We start from the raw sequence: 10,119 nt of genomic DNA on the forward strand, positions 1-10,119 counted from the left end.
ACCCGCACGCTGCGCGGGGCGCGGCCGGCCGCGGCAACATGGCGGCGGTTTCGGTCACGAGGTGGTGCGGGACGCCCAAGAGCCGCGCGGTTTCTAACTGTTCTTTAAAATGCCGCTCAAAGCACGCATGAAGTTTCTTGTGCGGTAAATGAGCTAACAATGTGAACGAAAACGGTGCTATAAAACATCATCCGCCCCGTTAGTGAAAGCGCCCATGAAATATCTGTCGGGGTGCTAAGCCTAAGCATCTCCGGCGGAGCCAATCAGCTGTCTCGAACGCTTCGTAACTGCCGCCATGAGGCGCGCGCCTTCCCGTTGGCGCAAGTCGTCAGGCTCCTCCCAGTGCCCCTCTCGTCCGCGGGCGCCAAATCGCCGACACGGGCGTGAAAATATCGCGCGCACAACGCCGACGCGCGCGTTTTGTAGTGAGTGAGCTTGGGCACCGCGAGTGAGGAGGTGGAAGTCCAGAAAGGACCGCTCGGCTACATGGAGGTTAAAAAAAAAAAGCAGAAAAACGTCACGGAAAGTAAAAAAAGAAATAATCAAAAAATTGTTTTAGTTAGTTTTTTGGTCTTTGTTGTTCACACGAATTTCGGATGATACGAATATTTTTCGCCCTGCCACGAGATTCGTATCATCGAGATTTTGCTGTAAACAGATGAGAATTTACAATGTGCAAGAGGGGGGGGGGGGGGGGGGGGGGGGCGGAGATAATATGCAAGGTCAGGAAACGGTGACATAGTTCGGGCCGCGCGCCGGCGAGGGAGTACGGCAATTTTACGACGCCTGAATTTGTTTCAGAGCTTATCGAGTACGGCAGGCATATGACGACGCCCGTCTTAGATTTAACGTAGAGTTCATATAGGCATAGAATTCACATACTGGGAAATTGAAGGTGAAATGTGCGCATGTGGCCTCGCAGAGAATTAACACAGTCTCGGGGTAGGAGGGGGGCGGGGGGGGGAGGACTAATGGGCTACGTTGTCATTAACGGAGGCGTTTTGGTTGCTTGCAGCAAACGTGTCGTAAAGGGGTAAGGTTAAGCCTGGTGCTGCATGTTGGTTGCCAGAAATGGCTGCCCGCTGCCTTTGTAAACAATAGCGCTGCTGTCGGTGGCTTGTAGTTTGAGACCCTTGCGGTGGAAGCGCTGACGCTGCTAAATAGTAATGCATGTGCAACGCAGGGAGGAGTGTCATGTTCAATTATGCAGTCAAAGCCGTGGCGCTACTGATGTTATTGGGCAGTGCTCCCACGATAGCCTTCCAATAGTGGTCGATTTTACATAGCATGTTTGTTGTGATGAGCAATTTTTAGTTTGTTCATAGTAAATCTGCTATTGTGTAAAAATGAAGCTTGTTTTTTGTGCAGGCCGCTGCACAAAGTTCAATGCAGAAAAAGGACAAAATATCCATGTTGTGGGTTCTTTTAATTGTTATTACCGTTGAAGGACGTGCTTTTAGCGATTATCTATCAAGAATGCAATACGTGTCTCAAAATTGCGTCTATCAACACCTGCTCCAAAAGCTGGTTTTGCTGCTCCGAAACGCATTTTTGCCTGCTCCAAAAGCTGCTCCAAAGTGGCCTAAGCCGGTAGCATCACTGGATTGGCTAATTTAAAAATGTTGACTTTCCTTAATGTACCTTAACCTAAGTTTACCTGAACTGACCAACTTAACCTGACATGGCCTGACCTAACTGGACCTAATATGACCTAAACTAACTAAACGTAACTTTTTTCTAACAGGAACAATCATTTAAAGCTCTTAAAACCGAATGATCGCCTAATTCAAGAGCATACTGATTTAAACAGAAACAAACAAAAAAGTGCTCAAGCAGCTCGAAATCAAAGATGTTTATTCTCTCTCTCAAGCAGCGCATTCGAACGTTTGCCCATTCGGTCAGGAAGCCAAGGCCTAACTGCTGCACCATTGTGACTGACATTCTTCAGAATACTGGTGCTGCCGGACAGCCCCCGGACATGTCTGCAGTGCTGAGTTGAAACGTCTTTGGATAGCCCTCTAGAAGCTGGTTTCAACAACAAACAGCAGAAATTTATACATCTGATAGGCTTGTTGGGAATGCTTCAAGTTTGGGAGGGAGAGAGAGAGAGAGAGAGAGAGAGAGAGAGAGAGAGAGAGAGAGAGAGAGAGAGAGAGAGAGAGAGAGAGAGAGAGAGAGAGAGAGAGAGAGAGAGAGAGAGAGAGAGAGAGAGAGAGAGAGAGAGAGAGAGAGAGAGAGAGAGAGAGAGAGAGTAGCTTTTATTTGCATCCGTCTAAAATGACGAGGGAGAGGGTGTTAGCCTAGACCCCCGGTCATCCCCCTACTCGTTGGACAGAATCCCTTGGGATTCAGCGGTGGTCAGGGTGAGACCAATGACTTTGCATTGCTCTTCTGCTTTGTGGTTGAGTAATAAGGTCTCCCAGGATTCCTTATTTCTGTTCGGATCATTATAGGAAGGGCACGTCCAGACCATGTGGACTAGGTCTGCAATGCTGTTGCAGTGAGTGCATCTAGGATTAAAGACCATGCCATTTACTGTACAGTTGAGGGTTTGGAAACACCCTCGTTTGCAATTTGCAAAAGTGAGGCGTATGGCGTGGTCGAACACAAAAGACTCGATAAAGTCCTTCAGAGTTCGCCTACAGGCTTGAAATGGTATTCCCAGGATCCTCAGCACGTCCAGAACACACTCGCAGCACTTTATCAGGAGTACGTTATCTTTTTCCCCCCAAGGAGTTGGCGCGACATACATCCACTCGCTCTGGCCCCCTGTTGGGGAGGGAAGTCGTCCCAGTACTTCTCCATCTGTGCTAACAATAGCGACGATGAACACTAAAGTTTACACATTAAAAAAAAAAAAAAAACTTGGGATGGCAGCGAGCTTGTCAGATAAAGTTGATGCACTGAAACAAGTCCAGTGTCCCTACATCCAACTATCTCTACAGGAGCGACTGCTAAACGCTTGAGGAGCATGTCTTCCTTAAACAGTAGCTTCCAGAAAGGACAGATGATTCTGCTTCTGGCAGGAGTAACGTTTGTTTCTCCGGTGGTCGATACTAGTGCCTCATAAAATAAACCTTCAAAGAAATTTTGGGGCTCTAGCTGTTAAAGCGAAAATTTTTGGCGCTTCTTTTTCTTAATTTGAGATATGATGTCTTCCACCCAAGCTTGATTCCTGATCAAAGGCGCTTGTTTCCTGACCATAAGTGTAACGAAGCTGATGGGACGTGCCAAAAAGATTTCGTTCAAGTGGAAATTTGTAAGGCAAAATTTGCTCCAACACTCCACAAAAGGGCAACAACAATACTTCCAAATATTGCCTCCATCATTTACCACATAATGCGATCTTTAGAAAAAGGTAGGGATGTGCATTTACAGAGTGTTTGATAACCACTCGTACCTTTGCTATCAGAACAAACTTTTTTACCCTGCACATGGGGAGCACGTTACAGGGAGAAGAAATGCATTCCCCACCCCCCGAAAAAAAAGTCGTGTCTACTGAACAGATTACTTGCAAATAGCTGCTAGGTCGGTGGAAGCCCCCCTCTTGCTTGTGGCAATGTGCATCGGACCTTGGAAAGTGAGGGCACGCTCATCGTAAAGATAGGATGACATGGGTTCAAGACTAAACAGGAAAATGTTATTTTTGCTTTTGAATGAACAATCGTAGAATGAAAACTGCAATGACAGCTGCTCACAACGCATCCATTATGGTGCATTGTGTCATTATGGCATCCGGCAGCGCACATTCGCATAATTTTAACTGGATTCAGATTGGCTGTAGCTCTGGCTTGGCAAACTGGGCCTGCGCCTTGTGGAAAGACTGCCAGCCACATCGTTATCACCACCAAACAGTGGCATCCAACGACGAGTTTATTTATGGGTGGTGATGTAGGCACATTTTTTCAGCGAGGCTAAGCAGTGTAGATGTGTAAAATATTGCAGATGGCTGGAGTTATGCTTATTTTATTGTGTAATAAATATTCAAGCCCAGCTCCAGTGAGTGAAAATTTGGCTGAAGTGAAAACAAGCCTGACAAGGGGTTTGTTGTGGCGAGGACTTTTGTGTATTGGCTTGTATGGCTAGCTGATGGAGAATGGGAAATATTTCATTGAAGCAGAATTCGTTGTAGTGGGGTTGGACTATCATCTTTTGCTCCATGGCTCGTTAAGCTGACCAAGTTTTCTTTCTTTATGTTTGTTCCATAAGGCAGCACCGGCAGTACACATTGGTTGTACTATATACCATTCTTTTTAGTGGCACAGATTCTTAAATTTAAGGGCAAGAAAGGTCTTGTGTTGTGTTTCCTAAACGAGTTCTTGAGTTGTGTTTATTGAACTACGCAGATCCGACCAGATCTGTCTGTCCCTTTCAACAAGAGCGTTATCCCCTTCTGATGATTTCTGTGGTTTTGTTTCTTTACTTTCCCTCTTGTGTACTGTCATTTTTAATTTAGTGTGTGAAAATCGCTCATAAGCATTGCACTTCTCTCTTGCAGCCTGTCCGAGCCTTACCCTGTGACCTGGATCTGCACGGGCCTGGAACAGTCGTTTTCGTTCGAAGGCAAGTCTCTGCAAAAATTTTTGTTTGTGCTCTAAAGGTTCCACAGTGCAACCCTCCGTGCATTCTATTAGATTGCTTGTTGGAGTTGTGGGACCAAGTCAGTTTTTGATTCAAGTTACCTTTCACTCACCTGCATTTCAAGATGTGCAGGTTAGTCTGGTGCCCCTTTTTGGCTAGTTGCATTTTGCGCACAGGAAGACTTGACAAATTATTTAGCTGCAATGAGCCACGAGTTGTTCCTTGTGCTCATCAAGGTGCCATCCAAATTATCTGAGCGCCCGCGTGAAGTCATCATCATCATTGCCTCCACTGCCTCGGGAGAAGCGCACTTGCAGAAGCACTTACGGCACAGCGTTCAATATATCGAATCTGCCAGTGATCGGGATTTGATACACACATACAAGAGCGCTATACTGTTGCATAGGATTTCTAAGGGGATCTTCAGACAGTTTGATATTGACAACAATTCGATGTGTCCGTGTTCAATATACGCCTCGAGCTTCGCGATCGCTGCGCCGCCTGCTGCCGCTTCTCCGCGGCGCTTGCAGGATGTCTGCTGCGCAGCTGATAGCGGCTCATGCAATGTTTCGGTTCTCTTTCGCTTCTTTATGCCTTTCCGCGCCCTAAATATCTTGTTATGGTGATGTCTGTAAGCAAATAGTACGTTTGGGGCACTTCAAAAAACAGCTGCATCCTGATTAGAGTGCTCGAAGGCTCACAAGAGCTAACCGGGGAAGCGGTACTGCGTGCTTCTTCGCCGCTCTTACGGACGTCGGCGACGGCAGCAGCATATCACCACTGTCCCCTCGGAATATCTCGGGCGCAAGTGAATTCTATTGACGCTTCGTTTAGACCTGATATTGGCACAATGAGAGGTTGGTTTCGTTTTGCAGCGCGGACAACGAATGCGGCCTTGTTTTGAATGCATACGTCATAGAAAAATATCATTCGGGGAGGTGATTACCTAATACCTGACAGTAACTTGTGCCTTCTATAAAAATAGAGGCCACGCGAACATGTTAAGTATATTCCTAGTCTGTGGGCCGTTAAATATGTGCCCACTCCCGCCTGATAGCATGGACCAAGGAGAGTTAATGAAACCATGGAAAAATAAATGGTCTGCCAATTCCGGAAGCAATGTAATAGCTCGTGTGGGAATGAAAAAACCCAGTGCAGCTTAAGGTTGAACTCACTAGACCAACTAGATGCAAAATGCACTGATATTATCCTAGACAGGGAGGGGGAGGAGGGGGGCGCTTAATGATCGTAATGTTCAAATGCGGAGCGAAATCAAGGAATGACCGTTTTAGTAATCACACACAAGCGCGTTCACCTATATTCACCTATATTTTGTTTTTCGTTTCGGCGGACACATTTTTTTAAGTATACAGTAAGGACGTTCGCAAGCGATTAAAGGTGTCCTTGGAAGAGTGTGGTATCTGATAAGGCCTTCTGATTTCACTTTCGTGCTAAATTCTGCTGGCTCCCTGTGTCATATGATGATGATTTGAAGAAGCGTTTAGCCACGGCCGCGGATATAAGCGGAGGATATATGTAACCGATGACTGTTTGGGAAAGCTCACCTCGCGACAACACGACCCAGGCGTAAATTCTTTGTGCTGACTCCCGCACGTAATTTTGCATTATCCATCGTACTTATTGCATAGAATGTCCGTGAAATTTATGCCACATTGGCTTGTTCAGGGTAGCGATCAATATCCGAGATATGAAGCGTAACTGGGGGGATGTCAGGTATGAGTGCTCCACTAGATTATGAAAGCACACGAAACAGATTTAGATCGCACTGTATAGCCGTAACATGAGCATCTGAATGAACGCTGCTTATGGAGGTACTGTTAGTATGTTTCAGGGCAGTGAAATTACAATCAGCTCCATGCATATATGCCGGTTTCGTGACGCCGGCTTGTGACACACACCTGGCGCTTATGCGGACCGAATGTACCACAGTAAGATCGTGTCAGATGCATTTACACTCTCGTATATACACCACATTTGCGAACAGGGTGACTGCTCCACATAAATACGTATTTCCAACGCATGCAAACGGAAAATATCAGTCGCGAACGTGCCTCAAAAGCAACGCCGACAGTGGTGAGTGGGCCGGTGACTCCCGCGACTGCTTTCGAAACGGGCCGCTAGGGAGATTTCAGCGGCGCCCCTACAGGCAGCGCTCGAGGCGAATATTCGTGTTCGACTGTAAATCACTACAAGTATTGTGTTGGCTGTACAGTCGCTGTACCAAATTGATTGTCTGCATTGTAGCTTGAAGTGAGGATTACATGCTTGTACAGCATGATCCTGTGCCTTTTCTAGTTCAAGGACTAAACTTGTTTGTTAAGTGGCTAAGGTCTTTTGTGTATGTTTTCTTGCCATAGATTTATTATCAACAAAAGTAAAATTTTAAAAATAATGGTGTGTTCACGGTTCAAGTGGTCTGCTTGTAGGCTTGGTGTTGGTGTTTTGGTGTGTTAATACCCTTATTTTGATTTTTTTTTTTTTCTGAGCAAAGCCTGAGGTTATGGCAAAACAACTCCTCACAACAATGAGAAACCATCACAAGTCTCCAAAATTGTCATCCAGACTTCTAGCGTGGCATTCCACAGCCATGCACCCTGAATTGCTATTGATCTCAACAAAACAACCCAGTTAAATTTGACTCCCATAGCATGGCAAGGGGCCCGCAGCATAGTTGATTGCAGACTGCCGCTAGCCCTCAAAACCTCCAATCAGCCTAACAAGTGCTCGCATCTTTTCAGGAGCGCCGGGTGCAAGAGTGTCTGCGATTAGCGAAGCAGATATCCCCAAGCCCACTGACCCAAGCCCGAGCCCAAGCCCACTGGCTCAAGCCCAAGCCCATCTCCACTACACTGGGGAGGAGAAGGCTTCATAGAGCCTTGCAACACCGTTCCTTTGACAATATTCAGCGTTAGTGTTTCCTGCGTTTTTTTTTTTTTTTTTTTAGCCCAAAGATTTTTAATGCCTTGGCATAACTGTGTTTTGTGGCGATTAATCTAGAATGTTGTTGGCTGTTTGAATGAGTTTGGTGCCTCGTTACTGTGTAATGGGATAACCTGAATAATTTAGAGTGGAATAGTTGGTGGCCAGGTGACCACATTGGGGGAACCATGTTGTACGTGGTCACACTTAGTTCCAAAAGCATGAGGCATCTGGTTGTTTGGGAGGCGAGGCCAGGCCTTGCATCGCTTCAAAAATCCATCTACTACTGCCTTCCTCGCCTCGTGAGCTTCAAAGCAGTCATTCAAATATGTAAATTCATTAAACAGCATCTTCATTTTGCTTCCAGAAATCCTTGTCCTAAGTCTAGTTCCAGTTCAGACTGCATTCACGCTTCGTTGTAGCCTGATGGTATGCCTTCAGGTGCACTTTTCAGAGTTTTTGAAGTTTGCACACGATGTGTGAACTGTGGAATTCTTCAGAGACAAACACTGCCTGAAGGACAGGCTGTCGTAGAAAATGTCATCGTGAAGGCTGTGGTCATCTGCCGTTTACGAGTAAGTTGTTTCTGCATAAATCAGTAAGGTGTGCATTTTTGTGATAATGAACAGCTCAACAGATTATGGCGTGTATGTCAAGCAGTCTATAGACCTGCTCTACCCAAACTTGTGGGCTCTGTGTCATGGTAATAGTGGAAAATATGTCTGTGGCATGCCTTTTAAAGACTTTCACTCCACATAGACCATGACCAGCTTTGAGGGTTACATAAATGTACGGTTACATATGTGTCAAAGAGCACTGAGTGGAAATACCACTTGAAAGAGCAACACAGGAGTTGCTCACTTGGATCCAATGTCTACAGTCTACTAATGTTTTGCTGTCTTAGAACCAATTGCTCGTGTATATTAATTATCAAGGCAGTATACCTCAATCTGAAATTGTAATATTATTATTGACACACTAGCCTCAGGTTTTGGTGGGCCAGAATGTCTCTACATGGCACATGGTTCAATGTGGGAGTGGCTGTACAGGAATTTTTTCACTCTTCAGAATTTTTTCACAATGCAGCTTGCTACCAATTTGATGGCAACTCTTGCCACATGTTGCCTTGCTCACTCCAGTGTATGATTGGCGTCTGTGACCAGTTAGCCTTGCCAACATGCCCATAATCCCTCTATTGGCCTGTGACATATCAGCTGTGGAAGTTGCAGTCTTCGTGCAGCTCATCTCTCTAGTCGATACCTGGTTAAAATACACAGCCTTGAAGGTGCCTTTGTGGTAGCTATTGTTCTTTGCACAAAGTGTTTATGGGGAAAACCTTGTTGACGGGATGGAATAGATAGAAGGCGGCGATGAGATCAGCTTCACAAGCATGTGCTGATCATTGCCAGACTCGCCTAGTATTTTATCTGCATTGAAACACATTAACTGGATTTCTCTCAGAAAGCAGGACTTCTGCCATTCTGTAAACACAAACAGTGGAATGAAATTTACAGAATGACCTTTTCCAAAAGGTTTTGTTAATTACTACACCACATCGCCAGTGTAAAGTAAGATGTGTTTTTATATTTAAGCTATTTATTCTAACCTACACATGATTTTTAAGGAAATGCTCATCACTTTTCATAACCCATCATTCTAATTTATAAAATCTACCCGAGACCAAGCCTTGGTACAAGTGTGGTTACAAGGTGTGCAAGCTGTGCATCGCCACTGTGGCATGGTTTTTAACTCTTTCTCTACCGCCGGAAAATAGGCCAATTTTCAGGGTGCTAAAAAATTGGTTAGGCGCTAATTACAGGAACACAAAATGGAGATTATTTATGGCCTTTCCAATAACACCAGTTTTTTAAATGTTTTATATATCATAATTGTGAAAAAAAATATCAAAATCAAAATTTTTGCCAAGTTGTCGAAAAAAATGATAAAAAAGTAGTTGTGTATATCAAACCACCGGTAGTAGAAAAAAACTAGAATATACATTTTGTAGGGATACATTTCAAAAACACGCCCTAGAAAAAATGTCGACTTGCGTGGAACAGTTTGTCAGACATAAGAAAAAGATGTTAGCACGCACCGTGCTCGTGTCATGCGGTGAAGCCCAACCTCCAATTCAAAATGTGCAATTTCGGGTGGTTCCCTGGAATAAATCTGGCGGTTTGACATTATCAGAGGCACCAATTTGTCCCCACAACACGTAAAAACATCTTGTCAATGACTGACTTTGCATTTACAGCGAGCACAATATTTGGGACAAGCACGCGATGCGGAAAAAAACATGAAGTTGAAAATGGAACGCCGTGGTTGATGCTTGTTGACGCTCACGGTCAGTTATCTCTCAAAACATAAAGCTGAGCTTTATTATCATCTTCTTACTCGCAATTGTAGCCTTGCTCGCAAAAATGAGGTACGATGCGCTAGAATCGTGCCCTGTGATCTTTGGCCGAGTAGCAGTTGCGCCATGAAAAAGATCAGCACAACGAGCCTCCTCTATTGCAGCGCCACCTAACAGTTTTCAAATGAAACAGTACAAAAACTTATCGGAGACTCCGTCCGAATAGACAGTTCAACTAAGCAGCA

The 10,119-nt window shown here is 45.0% G+C and overlaps 1 protein-coding gene across 1 annotated transcript in view; it reads left to right on the top strand.

The window, feature by feature from the left end:
- The window catches only part of LOC144143833 (uncharacterized), a 58,413-nt gene extending 49,656 nt beyond the window's left edge, over positions 1-8,757 (top strand). Inside the window, exons 7-8 of the mRNA XM_077675478.1 lie at positions 4,499-4,563; positions 7,341-8,757. Coding sequence (XP_077531604.1) covers positions 4,499-4,563; positions 7,341-7,474 — 199 coding nt within the window. The 3' untranslated portion in view covers positions 7,475-8,757. The remainder of the gene's footprint in view (positions 1-4,498; positions 4,564-7,340) is intronic.
- Positions 8,758-10,119: the final 1,362 nt, after the last annotated feature.

This window comes from Haemaphysalis longicornis, unplaced genomic scaffold (assembly GCF_048455015.1).
Source record: "Haemaphysalis longicornis isolate Haplotype H1 unplaced genomic scaffold, Haemaphysalis longicornis Haplotype H1 scaffold_1, whole genome shotgun sequence".
NCBI lineage: Eukaryota > Metazoa > Arthropoda > Arachnida > Ixodida > Ixodidae > Haemaphysalis > Haemaphysalis longicornis.